At 44.8% G+C, this 19,025-nt stretch overlaps 1 protein-coding gene across 1 annotated transcript; it reads left to right on the top strand.

Moving 5' to 3' along the window:
* The first annotated feature begins 6,104 nt into the window (after positions 1-6,104).
* LOC114061031 lies at positions 6,105-16,149 on the top strand. The gene is made up of 11 exons (XM_027891029.1): positions 6,105-6,317; positions 8,426-8,560; positions 9,768-9,892; positions 10,184-10,252; positions 10,433-10,546; positions 11,234-11,349; positions 11,638-11,693; positions 13,115-13,167; positions 13,896-14,023; positions 14,601-14,757; positions 15,655-16,149. Exons 1-11 carry the CDS (start codon positions 6,105-6,107, stop codon positions 15,704-15,706), a joined length of 1,218 nt encoding a protein of 405 aa, XP_027746830.1. The 3' UTR covers positions 15,707-16,149.
* The last annotated feature ends 2,876 nt before the right edge of the window (positions 16,150-19,025 follow it).

Here is a 19,025-nt window from a genome sequence, read left to right as displayed (position 1 = left end):
ATCAACACGAGGAGCCGCGGCGGCGGCCCCGCTCCCTGGGCGCGGAGGGGCGGCCCCCGCCGCTGGAGCCCCGCGCCCGCCACCGCCACCGCGCCCGCGGAGCCCGCCGAGCCCGGAAGCGGGAGGGGAGGGGCGGCGCTTCCGCGGGAGGCGGAAGGGGCGCGCGCGCTGCGGCCGCGCAGGCGCGGAGGGGAGGGGAGGGGAGGGGGGAGCAGGGGAGGGGCGGCAGCGCCCTTGAGGTGCCCGCCCTGAGGGGAGCGGAGGGAGCGGCCCCGGGAGTGGCATCTGCTGTGCTCCCGTGGGTCAAATCGCAGAGTCACGGAATGGGTTGTGTTGGAAGGGACCGCAGAGCTCATCCAGTTTCACGCCCTGCCCTGGGAAGGGGCGCCTTCCATCACACTGTCAAGCCCCGTCCAACACGGCCTTGGACGCTTCCAGGGATGGGTCGGCCACAGATTCCTTGGGCAACCTGTGCCAGAGCCTCACTAGTCTCACAGGGGAGAACTTGCTCCTAAATATCTCATCCAAACTTACCCTTTGTCAGGGCAAAGCCATTCTCCTGTCACTCCGTGCCCTTGTCCAAAGTTCCTCTCCTGTCTCTCTCCATCTCCCTTCAGGTACTGGAAGGCCACAATTAGGTCCCCCCAAAGCTTCTCTTTTCCAAGTTGAACAATCTCAATTCACTCAGCCTTTCCTCATAGCAGAGCTGCTCCATCCCTCTGATCATCTTGGTGCCTCCTCTGGACTCGCTCCAGCAGATCCATATCCTTCGGACGTTGTTCCCCAGGGCTGGAGGCAGCTCTGCTGGGGAGTCTCACCTGAGTAGGGCAGAATCCCCCCTCCCCTGCTACCTATGCTGTAGGATCAGCCCAGCATTTGGGGTTTCTGGGCTAGGTTCATGCCCAGCCCCTCACCCACCAGCACCTCAGGTCCTTCCCCCAGGGCTGCTCTCCATCTGTTCATCTCCAACCTGGATTGATCCCAGGGATGCCCTGACCCAGGTGCAGCACCAGTACTTGGTCTCTTTAAACCACATGAGATTCCCATGGGCACACTCACAATTTGAGAGTAGAATTGGATTCGTAGGCTACCGAGTATCTCCTCATGGTGTTACTGCTTCCCTGTGGAAGCAGGCACTGGTCACAGCCCTGCCTGCATCCCTTTGGAGTCTCCATCCCCAGCAGCAACGCCTCTACCTGCCCCTGCCATAACTGAACACAGATGCAGTCGGTTTTACATCAGTTCCTCTATGAAGGGTTGTTGCTTTATGTCTACACATGTTTTTGTGGTCCTATTTCATTACAGTCCCTCATTACCTCGTTACAGGGATGGAAACCTCATCCCTGGACAAGTTGGACAGGGCTTGGAGCAACCTGGTGTAGTGGAAGGTGTCCCTGCCTTTGGCAAGGGCTTGGAATGAGATGAGTTTTAAGGTCCCTTCCAACCAAAACCATTCTGTGATTCTACAATTCTACTTTAAGGAGTCTTAGGAAGGTGACTTGGCACCTAATTCAAGAGCACGTTCAGCAGTTGTTCACTAAGTTGGTTAACCCAGGCTTCAACATCAGTAGTTAAATTGTTTTATATGGACATAATACTACATGACACTCATTCAGAATCTTCCACTGCATATTAGGAAAAATATATACCAAGTAGCTTTAAAAATTATATGTAAAATAGCAAATCCTGCAGTGTGTGAACTGAGGATATTTTATACACATAAAAAAGCTGAAGGATGACAAACAGAAATGATGACAACTCAGGCACACTTCTGCGTGTTTTTTTTCCTTGTAGCATGACCACCATCTAGTGGGACACGGGCAGCCAGTGCATAAGGGCTTGTGTGTGCTGGTAAGTGCAATAAAATCCAGCTGCTCATGTGCCTATGTTTGTCTCTGCTTCTGTGCTGAAATACTGAGGACTTCAGAAAAGCTTGGGTTTATGTGTAGTCTTCTATTTCCCAACAGATGGGTTTCACATGCTAACAGAAATCACTCAATACCAATGTCTCTGCTATTCAAAGACATCAACATCTGTAGACACAAAATCACAAGAGCTGATCTTTTTCTAAAACTCCCTTTTCCCTCTGTGTTTTCCTTAATGTAACTAATAAGTCATTTATCCAGGAATAGAAGTGAATATTATATTATATTCTAATTATATTACATTATATTATATTATATTATAATGGCCGAAATACTACAATTCCCCAGGAGTTACACAAAAAGTTAGATACTGTGCTGTCTTTTTTTTTTTTTTTTTTTTTTTTTTTTTTTTTTTTTTTTTTTTTTTTTTTTTTTTTTTTTTTTTTTTTTAGCAGTATCAGCAACACTGTTGAGGTTCTGGAGTGTGTCCAGAGAAGGGAACTGAGCTGGGAAAGGGTCTGGAGCACCAGGAGTAGCTGAGAGAGCTGGGGAGGCTCAGCCTGGAGGAAAGGAGGCTCAGGGGACACTTTATTGCTCTCTGCAACTCCCTGACAGGAGAGGGGAGCCAGGTGGGGATTGGTCTTTTCTCCTCAGTAACAAGTGATAAGACAAGAAGAAATAGCCTCCAGTTGCACCAGGGAAGGGTTAGGTTGGATTTTGGGAAAATTTCTTTCCTTAAAGGGTTGCTAAGCCCTGGCACAGGCTGCCTGGGGCAGTGGTGGAGGGATTTAAAGGCCGTGTGGATGTGGCACTTGGAGATTTGGTTAGTAGTGGCCTTGGCAGTGCTGGGAGAACGGCTGGACTTGATGATCTCAGGGGACTTTTCCAACCTAAACAATTCTATGATTCCATGGCAGGACTGTGCCTGTTGTCAGCAGTTCCCACACCTGCTCCATCAGTGAGAGCTGCTAATTCAGCGGAAGTTTTGCAATCGTTTTGGTGGAACTGATGTTTAAGAACTCCTCTCCTCAGTGTAAGTTCTGCCTTCGGCCACTGGATGGTGCATCGCTTGTTTCTGCAGCCCCGGGGCAGCCTAAAGAGTGTCATCCTCAGCGTGTGACACTGGCAAACAGTACCTCCAGATGCCAATGCAGGGAGGTAAGGTGTACAGACAAGGTGGTTATTCGGCAATTTTTAAAAGAAAGATCAATATAATGACATATAACTTGGATACAGACTGAAACAAGGAAATTCTCTCCCAGATCTGAGCTTTCTTGAAGTGCAGGCTCAGCTGGGGCTCACGCTACAGATGTGAGTCCAGCTGTTAATTCTGGATGTTCTTTTTGAAAATTCAGACCACGATGCATTTTTTCTTGTCTTGGCTCTGATTTCTGCTCAAACACTTCCTGAGAGATGTGACAGCTTTGCACAGCAAATAAAGTCAGTGCTCACCCCACTGCAAAGACCTTGAGAACCAGTTTGGACCTCAGAGCTAATCTGATTCTGCAGGCCCTCGTTTTCTGAGGGTGATAAGGTGGTTTTTTTCTCCTGGAATATAGCCCTGACATACTCATTCCCTGTGCCAGGCTGCTGGATTTAAAAGAGGCAGTGCTGTTTGAAGTGTTCATGGTGCAATGAGAAGTCTGATGGTCAATATTGCAGATGGTTAGGAGCAAGGCAGCAAATTTATGCTAACCAGAAATTCTTAAATTCACCTTGCTTTTTCTTTGTATTTTGGTAGAGTGCATCAGTCACAGGTTCCTCGTTTCCTCCTGATCTTACAAACAAATAAACCAGTTGAACATTTTCCTCCCCATGCTTTTGCTAAGCTGTGCAGCAGCTCTTAGGCTTGTTCTAATACACAAAGTGTTGGTGTTGCCATCCTAAAAAACATTCCTAGACTTCTCAGGACTTTGGTTCCTCTGCAAGTCCCCGTGGTTTGGAACCCATTCCCCCCACAGACAATATTGCCAAGCTAAATTGTTTGCCAGAGATAACTTCAGGTCCTCAAACAAATTACCTAAGAAATGTTGAAACATAACTGCTGCACGAAACAAATTGTTTCCATGCTTCCTGTCCTCTTAGGAAGGAACAGGAGCTTATCTCTGTTCCAGATTCCACAGAGACACACACAATGCCTTCACGTGGGTTGGATAGACTCTGGGAGTTTTGGAATGCTTCACATATCAGAGGAACATATGAAATATTCACGCCCCATTTATCCTCCCTTCAGAAATGCAAATAATGAAATTCAAATGATTTGAGTAAGGACTCCCAACAGTTTGGCAAAAGGCAGCAAAGCTGCTCAGGGGCTGCACTGGGAAAAAAAAAGGATGAGTTTAGAGAGATCTGTCATTTGCTGTAGCCCCTTCCATCTCAGGCAGACTGTAGATGCTGAGAGTTTAATTATGTGCGTGTTTGTGAAGTCCCAAAGGTTTGCCATTTGTGTAGATATTTCCCCACTGAATCCTGCTTTGTGTCAATAATGTGTTTAAATTCTAACTAATTCTAGCTAAAAAGAAAAGCTGTTTTTCATAATCCATTCCCGTTGCAGCCTTTCTCTAGACTGAACCGCATCTGCAGTGCTGCAGGTGCAGGGTGATAACATTGTGACACATTTCCTATTTTTAGACCATTTTCAACCCCTCCACAACACAATCTGAAGTAAGAAAATAACCTTATTATCTCTCTGGCTCTCTGCCTACCCTGTGTGGTTAACTTTAGGATGTACCCCTTTGATATTAACTGAAGCAATGGTGATTTACAGAAATTAATTTCTGAATCTCATTGTCTGAATCTGGTTCCTTCTGCCCATCTCCTTTTGAATCGCTGTGGTCCATGGGCAGCAATAAAGAAACACAGAACAGTTGTGCTTGGTCTCAGAAAAGGGGAACTGTGTAAAATTGAGGAAACCTTTTAAGGTTTGTGTAAAAAGAGCACATAAGAAGCTAAAAGCTTTTGAAGAAACAATGTAAACGTGATCACCGAGGCAATTTAAGTGCACATCGGTATCAGGAAAGACTAGATAAAGGGCAAAAAGGAGCAGCAGAGCTCAGGAGGTTGTTAAAACCAAGTTACATTCAGAGAAGAAAATCGAAAGAACCATAAGCACTGATCCGTGAAACACAAACCGCAGCAGAGGTTGTTATAAAACCAGACTGAGGGACAATTGAAACAAGGCATAAAAAGGTACAATAAATGCTTTTTCGAGTAACAGGGAGTCTGCTGAGAAGTCTGTAGAGCTAAAAGTGAGTCAGAACACTCAGGAGACAAAGAAAGCATGGGTTCTGAGAGTGCCAGCTTTCTCTGAAGTGAGATCAGCTGCACTTCAAACTCTCCTGAGAGGCTGAGTTTGTTTCAGTATAGGGAAATGAGACTAAATGTGTGGTAGATGCAAAAGGAATACAAACTACTCTTGTGCAGTCAGCCAAAATATAGCTTCTAGAATTGGTAACTACAAGAGTCACTGAAGGTGACTGAGGGTGATGTGGTAGTGGGGTTTTTTTATGCCTTAAATGAAATGGGCTGCTGAGTCTTTTCCCTGCCTTTTGGCAGGAGCCATCAGTGGGAGCAAGTGAAGAACCCACTTACACTGACAGCCCAATAAAACAGGATCAGAAATCACAGAATCACAGAGTAGTTTGAGCTGGAAGGGTCCTTTCAAAGGTCGTCTAGTTCAACTCCCCCCTGCCACGGGCATCTTCAACTGGACCAGGTTGCTCAGAGCCGCATCTAACCCAGCCTTGAATACTTCCAGGGATGGGGAATCACCACCTCTGGGAAACCGATGCCAGTGTTTTACCGCCCTCCGTGTAAAAAACTTATTTTTCTACCTAATCCTAAACTGACTGTCCTTCAGCGACCCACATCAAAGAGCTGGGAACACCCACAGCCTTCATCCTCGGGGAAGAGATCCCAAAACCTGCACCCGAGCACTTATCCCGGAGAGTTTCCTAGAAACTCGTCCGCCTCTCTGCCTGAACTTCCCTTGGAGCCCGTAGTAAATAAATAAAAGGAGCAAATGCGACTTCCCGGGGTGAGCTCAGCGGCCGGGACAAGCCCCTCGCGGAAATGAGCGATGCCGGGACGCGGCGCTGAGCGGCTCCGGGTTGAGGCGGGGTTTGGGGTCGGCCGGAGAGGGAGCCAGCACCGCTGCTAGTCCCGCATCTCTGCTCATCCCGTCCCGCCGCTCATCCCTTCCCGCCGCTCATCCCGCGGCGCTCCCGGTGCCTCCCGGCGATGCCGGCGTTGCCGGCCGTGCTGGCGCTCTTGGCCGCGGCGCTGCTGGCGCTGCTCGGGGCCCGCCGAGCGGCCGCCCCCGCCGCCTGGTCCCCGCTGAAGCGCTGGGCCCTGGGCTGCCTCCTGCTCTGCCACGGCGCCTGGAGGCAGCGGGTGGCCGGAGGAGGCACCGCCGAGCCCCGCCGGCCGCGCCCGCTCCGCCCTGACCCTCACGTGAGTGTCCTGGCACCCCCCGATGCTGAGACCCCCTTCCCCGGGAGCTGCTTCTGCCAGGGAAGTTCCCACTCCCTGGCACCTCTGTCTCCCCCATTCCCGGCATCCTTATGTCCTTGCAGCCCTGGCACCCTGCTGTTTCCCTGGCATCCCATCCCCAGCATCCCCATGTTCTGCCAGTCTTGGAACCTCCATCCCCTGGAACCCACGTTCCCCCAGAACACCCATTTGCCTTGGGCCATACTTCCTTAGACCCACCTACGCCCCTCTGCATCCCCTTCATCCCACCCGTGGGACCCCCCATTCCTCAGGTACCCTCATTCCTGGCATCCCTCACAACCCAACCCCTGAAGCTTTGGGACCCACATCCTTTTCCCCCCATTCAACACATCCCAGGGAGGGTGGGGGTTGTCACCTTAGCTGACCCTTGCAGGGAGAGGGGTCATCTCTAGTCAGTCCAGTTGGTGTCCATGGGAAAAAGCAGATGCACTCTGGGACACAGAAGCATTTTAATTTAGCACGTTCAGTGAATTGGATCTAATTTTGCAGGTGTACTTGTCTGCTAAATAAACAAAAAACCCTCTACAACCTATACCTCACCTGTGTCCATGGACCATCCCGCCAAAATACTCCCTGTGCCTAAAAGGGAGATCTGGGTGGGCTTTGCTGTGTTATTTGGTGAGAAGGGAAAGCAGAAAGGCTCATGAGACAGGATTTCCCTCGCTTTTCTTTACCTCATCAAGATTTAGCTTGCAAATGCCAGCTGAGATTTTGGATCCTGAGTAATTTCTGTGAAAAATCAATTTCTTGTTAACATTTCTCAGGGTTGTATTGGAATTCTTAAGTTACATTATTTAACAAATGCATCAAGGCTTCTACTTGACCTTTAAGAAAAAGGAAACTGTTTTCTGCAGCTTTTCCTTTCTGCTAATTAAACTGCTGCTTGGAGCGTTTGAAATGTTTTGCCAGTCTCTCAGATTTGATTGGGCCGGAGTGGCACCATCTTCCAAATCAAACTGACATCCAGGGTGGCTTGAGATTAGAGCCAGGGGGTCTGTGCTTTCCTCTCTTTTCTTCTGAGCTGGAACACTGGAGCAATACTTCCACGAGAGGCCTAAAAACGGATCTGGAAAGTGCTTTCAGGAATGGGGTGTCTGAATCTTTTGCACCGGAGATTTTCTCTGTGTGTATTTCCAGACTCTGTGCCCTCAAAATTCTCCCCTTGCCTCTATGCATAATAATCTGATTTTAGTATTTTTGGGGAATTTACAATGCCTTATTTTTTAGGAGGAGAACTTAATCTATGCCCAAAAATGCATACAGAAATCTTAACTTCCACATTCCAGCTTTTAGAACTTTACTTTGAGTGGCTTCTCCACAAATATGTGAAAACATACATCAAAGTTTGAACTTGTGGACTTCTGTTCCAGCAGTTTTAAGACTTGCCATACATCAGCCCAACCTCTAATTTTGTTGAAGTCCAGTATTTCCTAATTACTTTCTTACATTTCTTTCTTATCCTTTTTCCTTTTTAGTTCTGTTTCCCCTATATGTAAGTTGTCCCACAGAGTTTGGAGCTAGATGGGGAAACAGCATCTTTGTGGTTGAATTTCATCCTGAGAAACACTCTTCTTGAGGACACATTTTATAAGGATTTTGGTCAAAGGAGCTTCTTGTAACAAAATAATCATTTTAATTTGGGCTAATATTTCACCTTGTCCGTGGCTATCATGCAATAATTATGTTCCCTCTTTAAAACTGCATCTCGTCTGCTTCCTCTCTGCTTTCTGTGTTTGCTTTGATGAGGAGACAGGCAAAAATGAAAGGAAAAATGCTTTTGTGACAATGAATGATGTGATTACTGCCCACCAGATTGTCTGAATATTGTGGATCTGAGTCATTTTTGAGCTGTCCTGTCTTATGACTGAGGTTTCACTGCTGCTTGCAAAACTGTTTGCTGGGGTTCCTGCTATGAAATATAAAAGTGAAAGTAAGATTTGATTCCTAAGAAGTCTGTGGGAAAAAAAACAGAAAAAAAAAAATTACTGACCTTTTCCCCTCCCTTTCCTGCCTCCAGCAGGAACTGAAACCCATTTCCCTTTCCCCAGGCTCTGGATTCCATGTACTTCACTGGCTTTGCAGAGACCAACAAGACCTTTGTGATCGCTCGTCTTGCCAAGCGTCCTGCTGGGATGTGTGAGATGTGGCTCTTCCTGAGGGTGGAGGGAATAGGGGACTTTGAAGTAAGTGGTGGCTGTGGGGTGACATCCAGCAGCAGTGCTTAACTCCTCTCTTGAACCTCTGGTAGGATCCCAAGCAAGAATTAATGTTCTCTGTGCCTTCACCCTGTTAACTTCCCTCCGGTAAGACACCAGTGCTGGGTCTAAAGGCAGTGGTAGAACTGGCCAGAGTTATGATTATATCTCTTTTTTTTTTTTCCCAGTAGGATCTGACACTCATTCCCTTTTTCCCATAATGTGCAAATCCCAGCATATTTTATTAAAAAATAACTTGGTAATTCTCCCAGGAAGAATTAGAGCCTCCACTCTTTCCCATAAGGCACAGCATGTGGTTAATTGATTACATTGTAGGGCCATTGTATTGCCTGTTTTTTAATGAGTGAATGCCATAAAAACCATTGTGAAATTGCCTCTTTAAAAGAGAAGAGAATGCTTTTAGGGAGTTATATTTACATCTGCTTCATTCTTGCTGCAAAGAAAACAATATTAATCCTATATCTTGCCTGTGGCTTTGCTTTTTTTGTTAATAGTGACTACATAGTGAAGAAGAGAAAGTCGGACATAAATCCCTTTGCACTCAACTATCTCTATTCACAAATTTGTTTTGCTGGGTAGCCAAGACCAGAAAAGGCAGGAGAAATCCTATTTGCAGAATATAAAAAAATAAAAGAGAAGATTGATGTACATTATTTTGGTTTTTTTAGTAATATTTAGTATAACAAGATAATCTGTGGCTTTGTTCCTCTGAACTGCCAGACAAGTTCTGGACCTTCTTAGATCCTTCTCTACAGCAAGAGGCATAAACTGTCTTTTAGAGAGGTGGCAGCTTTAGGGAAAAAGACGTATTTTTCAATGAGCAGATGAAGGGTTTGGGGAGCTTTCATGCACTAAATCGCTTCTGAGCTTCATCAAATTGAGACTAAAAATAAATTTAGCCCCAAAGCCCCGCATGACTTGGCTGTAATCTTGATAGTGTAAGGACCTGAGCTCATGCAGGGCTTCACACAACTTGTATTATCTGAAACAATAATGTGTTATACCTCAGGTGTTTTAGATACAATTTTCCCTCTCTAATAACCTGATTGCCAGAGAACAATAGAACTGAAAGTCCAGTTCAACCACAGAGGACCCTCAGAGCAGGAATTCACCCGCGGTGCAGCCTCAAAACTGAATTAAGCAAATATTTGCCTGAAATGTTTCCTCTCTTTAGCATCCACAACATCCTAACATGATGGTGCCTGATGAGTCTGAAGAGATCTGGAGTGGAGGAGGGCTCACTATTGAATACTTGGAGCCTCAAATGTGCTGGAAAATAAGCTTTGATGGATTGCTCAGGTATTGCAGCACTCTCTGGTTCCATTTATCTACACTTCAAACCAAGGCTTTTTCAGCACTATCTGGAATTACATTTAACCAACTTGAACCAAAAGCCATTTGGTAACTAACACATATTGATTTTTAAGGAATGAAAATATATCTGGTAATATATAGTATGACCATTCTACCTTAGCACACAATAATATAATTCTTCTGCACTGTCTCCTATTCCATCCATTTCCAAACATGTAAGAAACATTTTGTTGTTTGTTTAGGAGTGATATAAAATTATGGTGCTTTTCCTTACAGGAAAGGACCCTACAGACAGCAGTGGACTGAAGAGGAAGGTGAACTTGTACCAGTTAAATTCTCTTTGCAGTGAGTGTTTCACCTTTGCTTTGGGATGTAAAATGGGTTCATGTTTCTTTTAAAATGGCAGAAAACAGTATTTTCCAATAAGATATTAACATTGCCGTTATCAGAGTAGCAAGTACTCAACTTGGCATAGTAAGAGCTGAAAGCTAATAATGTCTTTTATTTTTTCCCCTCTTTTCCTAGTTGGGAGAACTTCACAGAAGTTTTTAACTTTAATGTTGACAGTCACCCCAGCACATTTGCACGAGCTTTTGCCGAGGAACCATGGACCATCGAGTTCTTCCAGAGGGTCAAAAAGTGAGAGGCAAGATTAATGTCTTCTGGGGTTAATAGTAATCTTTCTACAGGTCTCCTCAGGTTCTATCATGTGTTATATTTGATTTTAGAAGGTGGGTTTAATTTGAAGTGCTCTAGTCAAGGACATGGCTCCTGTCAGGTGTCTCCTCATTTCAGTACCACACCAGACCTTGCAGGTTCTGAGGAGGGTCCTGCACAGAGAAAGGATCTTCCTAATATGTGGATGAACAGACCTGCCCACAGTTTTGGTCTGTAAAACTTTAAGCGTTAGGAATATTTCTTATTTTGTCTTTTTTCATTGATTTGGGCAGCTTGCAAAGTCAATGGTCCAGGTATAATTAAGCAGAGGACCGAAAATAATCATGTGAAAGAAGAGCTGAAGTAGGTGTTTTAATTACTCTACAAGCTTTGGAAAGCTGAAAAAATGAGAAGAAAATATGAGTGTGTTGTCTAAATAGAAGCAGAAAATCTGTAGTATGTGGTCTTTCCTGATACCTACTGATTTCTAAGCAGCAACTGTTTGGCAGCCCAGCGTCTGTAATAGTCTATTAAATCTGGCATAGCCATGGTCCAAATGCTCTGAAATCCCCTTCATTGTGGGATATAAATCCATCAGATTGGCATTGAGGCTTTTTGAGGAGACTCGGTGATGTTGCCTGTGCTGATTCTCTCTTTTCTTTCTTCCAGACAAAGGGAACAACATTTCCGACACGAGCAGTGGGGTCAGTCCATGGGAGAAATTGAGATAGAAGATTGTGAGAAAATTGAACTTTCCCTCAAAGGGGTTCGGAGCCACTCTTATGGTAACAGCACCAGAGAGCATTCCCACTCTTGGGAATACCTTCCCTATAGCTGGTACTGCCAGGGCACTGGGACTAAAGATTATCTTTAAAAATGACAGGTTTCATGGCTGGGCTTGAAGTTCAGACATTTCAGAGGAAATACCATTAACTATTTTGGGGACATGCATATTCTTACAAGGCTATCAATTACTGGGTATTTCTTTATCCAAAGTTGATGTCAATTCAGGTACTGTTAGTTCACATTTTCCAGTGAACTTTAGGTTGGGTGATTATGTTCTTTTTTTGCAGGTATCAGGAACTGGGCTGAGATTTACCGTTATGTCATGATCTTGACACACTTTGAAGTAGGTATTAATATATTAACAATGTGCTACTTAACCATGACATTGTTTCTGAGCTTGTCAGGCATATTTAATATCCAGAAATAAGGTGCTGGGAGCATCCCCAGTGTGCAGCCAGAAGTGCTCACCAGTGCCATTACCAGCACATACCAGTGTTGGGAGCAGCTCTCAAAAGCAGAGCTGTGTGTGTAAAAACTGAGATTTTACAACACTGTTGAACCAGAAGTTGTTTTGGTGACTTGTAACTGTTTGTTCTAGCTTTATAAAGGAAAATTAAATGGGCAGCTTTACAGGAGAGATTCTCAGCCTGCTGCAAGTAACCCAGCACTCAGTGGAGTCACTGCAGTGCTGATTCACACTAATTGGGAGCCTGAGGTGTTTGAAGCATCCTAAGCCTTTGTGACAGCACTCAGCAAATATTTTGGCTTGTGCTGAGCTCTAGTTCTCTCTTTGCCCTTGTGGCTGGAGAAGAGTCAGAGCTTCTGGGACAGCACAGCCTGGGGAAATGCTGAGGGCTGGCCCTGCAAGCTGCCAGCCAACCCCACCAGATGCTTCTGAAAAGGCATTTCCTCTGCCAACCCAGGCATAAAGAATTCTGAACTGTCATTACAGGCAGCATTACAGGAGTTCAGACTGAATTCAGAATAAAAGTTCTTTTCCCAGATATGTGCCGGCTGGCACAAAAGCACAGCTTGGAAAATCCCACCTATGTGCAGATCCAGCACCTGCTGTGATTGAACATGTGCCTGTGCACCTTTTAATAAACCTGTGCTACAGCACCACAATGTGTATAATCAGGTAGCAACCTCTCCCTTTTTATCATACCTATTCAGGACTCAAAGTAACTGTGGCTGTTCTGCTCCTAATTAAAAACCATCTGACTTTGCTATGAAGTTTATTACTGTTTGAAGTTTGGAGTCCTCGTACATTTATGGCATCACAGAGTAGGCTTAAATTTGCCTCAGAGCAGCCCAAGTGGGGCATGAAGGGATCCAGGCTGAAAAGCAGAGGAGAAATTAATAAAAACATGAGATTCCATCTCTGTCTTATTTAACATTTTTCCTGTGTGCTGCTCTCGGGCACAGAATGGAGGTTAGAAGAGGTGTCTGGTCAAAGAAGGGCCCATCAGTTTTGTACATCTTTGCAGGTATTGTTTCCCTCCTCTTATATCCACTTGCTGTGGACTTTTTGTTGTCTTTAATGTCCTCAGTTATTCCTTAATGTTTTTTTTGGTTTACATTCCTGTACTCTCATTTGCAGCCAGACTTTCATGGAAGATGTCCTGGGAGGATTTTAAAGTATGAAGTCATAGCACATTGCATGGCCTGAGTTATATCCAGTGTCTTCTTGGTCAAGCCAGTGAATAACCCACAGAAATGAGTCTGCAGAAATTTAACTGCTTTTCCTCTATTCCTCTCTCGCAGGACGGGACTGCAGCACATTTAACAGTTATTAATATTCCAGCTACCACAACTAAGTAAGTAGCCAAACAAGTTTGCGTTGCTAAAAATACATATCTTAAACGTGGCCAAAGCTGATCTGCAGGACATCTATATGCCCATCCTTGCTTTGAACCTGTACAACCCAATTTCCATTCATACCCTCTGCCTCCCTACTGCCTTCACTCAGTTTTCCGTTTGCAGTTAGCTACAAGGACAACTTTTATCTTCCTTTGCTTCCTTTCCACTCAGTTGTTGTTGGGCTGATGCAGCTGCCTGTGCGACTGTCAAGATAATTTAGAGGCACCAAGTGAGCACTTTCCAGGTGTTTAAGAAGGTGTGTCCAGCTGTAGTGGGGCATTCCCCAGGGAGCCCAGCCTTGATGACTGGTGCTCTGTGCAGCCCTGGGACCAAGGTTGCTCCAAACCCCATTCAACCTGGCCTTGGACATTTCCAGGGATGGGGCAGCCACAGCTTCTCTGGGCAACCTGTGCCAGGGCCTCCCCACCCTCACAGGGAAGAATTTTTTCCCAATATCCCCTCTATCCCTGCCCTCTGGCAGTGGGAAGCCATTCCCCCTTTTCCTGTCCCTCCAGGCCCTTGTCCAAAGCTCCCTTGGAGCCTCTTTAGGCGCTGGAAGGGTCTGGAATTTCTCCCTGGAGCCTTCTCTTCTCCAGCCTGAACAACCCCAATTCTCTCAGCATTTGTGCTGGTACATTTGAGTTTTGGTTGAACTTTAAATCTGCTCCATTTCTCTCCCCCTCAGCCTCACTGTCGGTTATGTGTTTTTCCCTGATGGGAGGAAGGCTGGCATTGAGTGGTCCAGCGCCTCTCTGGCTGAGATGGCTGAGGATGGTGTTATCAAGGATGAGTATGGAGTCAGTTTTACTGCTGGTAAGCTAAATGTGCTCCATCTGCCTTCAGCTTTTTGGGATGGAGTTGACTTAGTGGAGGAAAGACTATTCAGTGAAATTCCATGTGATGCTGGGGACAAATTCAAAAGCTGAATGCCTCATCTTGCACCTTAAAAAATTTGCTTAGAATCATAAACCCATGGAATGGTTTTGGGTTGGAAGGGGCCTTAAAGATCATCCATTTCCACTCCCCCTACCATGGGCATTCTTCTGCTAAAGTTAAATTATAGGTGTGGTGTGTCATGGCTAGAACTGTGTGTGTCCACTGCAGGATCAGAATCCCAGGCATCTGAACCAGTGGGAGAGTTACAGATTCTTTGTGCTGACTGTTGCTTATGCTAGTCCACATTGGTTATTTGATTTTCCATTTTGGATGTTCTGAGGTGGATTCAGCTGGAAATATGGTTGATCAAAGGTTTTACTGAATTCACGAAGTAGCAGGAGAACTATTACTCTTTAAGAAGAAACTGTGCACAAAAATAATAGGTATTGGGATTTTTTGAGGTAAAATACCTCTGAATGTTGGAGACATTCTTCCCTTTTTGCTCTTATCCGAGGTGGCAAGGACTTTGCTGTTTCTGCAGTGCTGGATAAGCAGAGCTGCCCCGTGGTGTTCAATGGCCTGGTGGGACGTGGTGTTTTCCACGAGTGCATTGCAGATTTCCAGCTGGATGGGTCAACACAAGGCTGGGGCTTGGTTGAGTTTTATTACAGGTAAAATAATGACAAGCAAGAAGAGGCAAAGAACTCCCATTCTCCTATACTGACCTCTGTGGCTCCATAGATATTTGAAGCATAAATGTACAGATTTTTTACCTGATTTAAAGAAGTATAATTCCTTTAGTGCTTAATATATTTATTAAATTGACAAACAATCCATATTTTATAAAAGGAACTATTATTCCTTTTATAAAAGTGTTGATGTAGCACTGCATACATGAAACTAAACCATGGGAACTTGTTCATTTGTTTGTTATAAAGGTTTGTGAAGGATCTTATATAGTTCTCCATTTAAGTTTATAAGTTGGATGATCCATTTTGGACACATTCTGCCCCATGATTGTTACAGTCTTTTACTGGAGTCTTTTTTCCTGTGGAGTCTTTTCTCTCATGGAAAAAAAAAGAAAGGCACATTTTGTTGTTTACATTTATTTTGCTTTTTAAAATAAACACGAGTCCTTGGCTGTCAGAGGAAATGCCATAGATGGCTTTCAGGAGATGGAAAGCTCAGCTGCTTCTGAAAACCAGAAACACATAAAGCACATAAAACAGGCCACTGAACTGCCAAACACCCCCTGGCTGAACTAGAATGTGAAGTTGCTGCCAGGTACCTGCTCTCCTCCCTTTGCTCACTGTCCAAACCTGCACAGGGGAGGAAATGACCCAGCACGGAAAGTCTCTGATAAAACCCAAACAGGGCACGTTCTGCAAGCCCAGACAGTCCTGGGTGTTTCTGAATCTGCCCCAGGAAGGCTTAATTTGGCAATGCTGACAAAGTTCCCATCTCATATCTGCTTCCAAATCAAAACCGTGTTAGAAATGAAAGGGTGGGTGTCTGGCTCTTCCTCTTTGCCACGAGACGCCAACTCAGCATCGCTGCTCTTCCTGCAGGGACGAGGCCGCCCAGCTGGTTCCGAATCTGCACCTTGGTTCCAAAACTTAAGGACCTCACCCTGCCACTGATGCCTCTCCCCCATGATCATCTACAAGCCTGTCCTAGCAATGTTAGCAAGCAGCAGCTTTCCAAAAAAGTATTATTCTCTGCAAAATGCACTGTTTTGAGTGTGGAACTCGTCACCACATGCTGTGGAGGTCGGGGGCGTAAAAGGATCTGGAGAGAAATGAGATATATTTTTATTAGTGCAGCTCTTAGTGGTTGCTAACCCTGGTGGTCTGGAGGCAGTTTAAAGGAGAGCTCTGAGCAACTGATTGCAGGAGAAGTGCTCTGGGAGGGATCACCCCACGCTCTGTCCCTTGGTATTGTTCCTAAACTGCAGCTGCTGCCCCCCATGAAGCCCAGGACCCTGGGCTATGTGGATCTCTGACCCAACTTAGCACCTCTTCTGTTCTTTCAGATTTGTTTTTGAAATAAAAGCTGTATCTTTCTGAATTCTCTGGTTGTTGCAGTCATTAAAACGTGGGAAAAAAGCTGTTGCAGGAAACTACATTGATTTGCTAGTAGAAGCAGGAGAAAGCACATCTAAATGAGGTGTCCTCTGGGAATAGCATTAATGGTCAATGAAATAAGTGGTACAGACACGTTTTCCCCCTGTCTGAAGGGAAGCTGGGGTCTGGGAGTCCAATTTAGAAAGTGATCTGAATTTCTCATCATTCATTGTAGCTGCCATAATAATCCCAGCACCCACATCAGTCACTGAGAGCTGCTGGCCCAAGGCAGCCTACAGTGTATTCCCTATCCAGATGCATCTTGCCACTAGGTGCTGAAAATTAAACATACTTAAAACATGTCAAAAAAGTAGTTAGGTGGAAGATCTGGAGAGAAGAAATTAAGCAAAGGTGCCTTATAATGCCATTTAAGTTTTAATGACACCCCATCTAAGAAAATAGTGAAATCTGGGTGAAATATATAGATATATATATTTATAATCTACTCTTAGGTTGACACTGGAGGAGACTTCAATAAAATTTAAAGAAGACTTTCTCCTTTCTGATAGTTCCTACACTTATTGCTACAACATTTTATGCACAATAAGTGCATGAGTGTAAAATTATTCCACCTGCATACACCCCAGCAGGGACTGCATGTTCCAGCTTGGGATGCATCACTGGACAAGTGGGATGATGCAAGAAACAGCCGGATATAATTTAACAGACTGATTTTATCAGTCTCTCCAGCAGTTGTGCAGTGGGGTGGAGACATTCCCACTCCCTGATTTATAACCTTGTCCCTGTTCTGTTGCGCCTGTGAGCTGGACCCCAACACTTGTGCCCCTCCTGCCACCCCAAACCATCTCTGTCTGTGCCAAGCTGACTTAGAGTTGCATTTCTTTTGGGATAGTCATTGGTTGAGAGCTTTGGATTTTAGCTGGACTTCTATAAACACTTCTCTAGTTACAGTGGTATTAAGAACCACATTCTTGCAAGTCTTGCACAAACTCAGAGATGTCTTAAATCTGTCTGTGCACTCGTGGTCTCCGTGTGCCGAAATGGGGAGCTTCTAAATTACTTGAGACAATGGTCCTTTGACAGGAGGGAAGGCCTTATGCCTCTTTTTACACATAAGAAATCAGTCAAATAGGTAATTTTAGAAAGGTTAGAAAAATAACTATGTTATACATCACAGTTTGGTCCTACTAAGTATGTGGCTTGTTTTGCTATGATCTCAGGAACATCTGTTCCTTTTTTCTGTGGAGTTCTTGTCATCTCTTTCCCTTTCTTTTATTTCTTGAAGACTAAAACATTAACATTTAAAAGGAGGAATACAGGCACATCATCAAGCAAAGTCTTTGGAGGTGTCAGAGAACGCAGATAACGAGAAAAAATGTTCATTATTACTCTGGAAGGATAGTTTGAGAAATTGCTGTAAAAAAGTTCCCTGTTCAGGCCAAAAACTAAAAAAGCATCACAGCAAGAAAGATATTTGATGTGGCTGTTTCCTACTTGCAGAAACTGAGCTGCAAACTGGGGATGCTGCAGGTTTTTCCCCAAAACTATAGGCTCTAAAGTTCATATTCCTGCAGTGGAGGAGGCAGAGGAGGATGATGTGGCCTTCATCACCCTCCTTTTGTCCTCTTTCCTTGTTTCTTTTGGTACCAGTGGATGGAGAATTAGAGCACCCCTGAGTTCAGTTTGGAAAAGTTCAAGCAGGGTACAAAAAATGATTAATAAAGTTTGGAGCTGGCAGGTTTATTTGCCAGGTGATGAACTACTGGGTCGGTATTTCAGCTCAGAGGACTGAAAAAAATGGACTGCCGGGGGTTTTCTCCCTGGATTTCAAATTACTTTATAGAGAGCTCGTGTCCAGGACACATGGAATAACTTATTTAATTTAAAATAAATCTACCAAGCCCCACGCTTTGACCATATGAAGTGATCCTTCTTTTGTGGCCCCTTTCTCGGTGGAAAAATCCATCTTGGGAAGTGCTTCTGCAGCCTGAAAACATTAATTTTGAGCATTAAAAAAAAAAAAAAAAAAAAGGCAATAAATGGAGGTAAGTTCTGGCCAGAAGTGAAATGTAGCATGTGATCTGCTCTCATGCAGCATGAAGGGAGGCAGCTGGAGCCTCCTTGGGATGAGCTGCTTTCCAGCATCTGCGTTTTGCGTGTCTGGGAGGAACTGAACACCTGTAATTCCCGCTGCTGCCAATGGGCCAGCGCCTGACACGGCAAAATCCCTGCACGTCCCACTGGAGCTCCCATCCATGTGGAATTTCAAGATTCAGGCTCTTGGAAAGAGGTCATTTAAAGGCTGTCAACCCCAACTAAGCATTTCCCATCAATCTGCCCTTGGCTACTGATGTCTAGAACGGTAAATATTTTACTGCGCTTATTTATTCCCCTTCCCTTCTGCAATTTTTCATGTGTTCATAGTATAGATATAAAGGCCATTTTCAGTGACATTATATTTCACTGGTAGAAAGAAAGGAAGGAAAAAAGTCTTTTTTCTCTTGGATTTATGTTTGTAGCTTTACAGTTGGTGAAGCAAAGTGTAGCCCTGGGAGCTCTGTAATTTATCAAAAAAATGCACTATGTGGCCAAATTATCTCTACAAAGCAACTAATTATTTCAAAAGTAGACTTTTCCCTCCATAAGAACGTGCTCAGCAGTCAAATAACTCAAAGACATTCCAGACAAAGTGACTGATAACCAAGCAGTCCCTTCTCCCATTTACTGGAACCCCGACTCCCTCACGTTCACTCTTGTTTACCATAAAAAGTCACATTTCCATCCAAAATTACTCTTACCTAAACTGTGGCTTTTTTACTGTTGCTCTTCTAACAGACTCCAGGCTCAGGTGCCTG

Source organism: Empidonax traillii, unplaced genomic scaffold (genome assembly GCF_003031625.1).
Source record: "Empidonax traillii isolate 1590-97213 ecotype Southwest subspecies unplaced genomic scaffold, ASM303162v1 scaffold13:size3042203, whole genome shotgun sequence".
Classification (NCBI taxonomy): domain Eukaryota; kingdom Metazoa; phylum Chordata; class Aves; order Passeriformes; family Tyrannidae; genus Empidonax; species Empidonax traillii.
Note: the sequence above shows the minus strand (reverse complement) of the source record. Positions and strands in the feature narration are given on the sequence as shown.

Coding starts and splice junctions, on each gene's coding strand:
- LOC114061031 (XM_027891029.1), top strand. CDS start 6,105: ATGCCGGCGTTGCCGGCCGTGCTGGCGCTCTTGGCCGCGGCGCTGCTG. Junction 14,024..14,600: donor TGGAGTCAGTTTTACTGCTG/GTAAGCTAAATG, acceptor CTCTTATCCGAG/GTGGCAAGGACTTTGCTGTT. Junction 14,758..15,654: donor TTGGTTGAGTTTTATTACAG/GTAAAATAATGA, acceptor CTCTTCCTGCAG/GGACGAGGCCGCCCAGCTGG.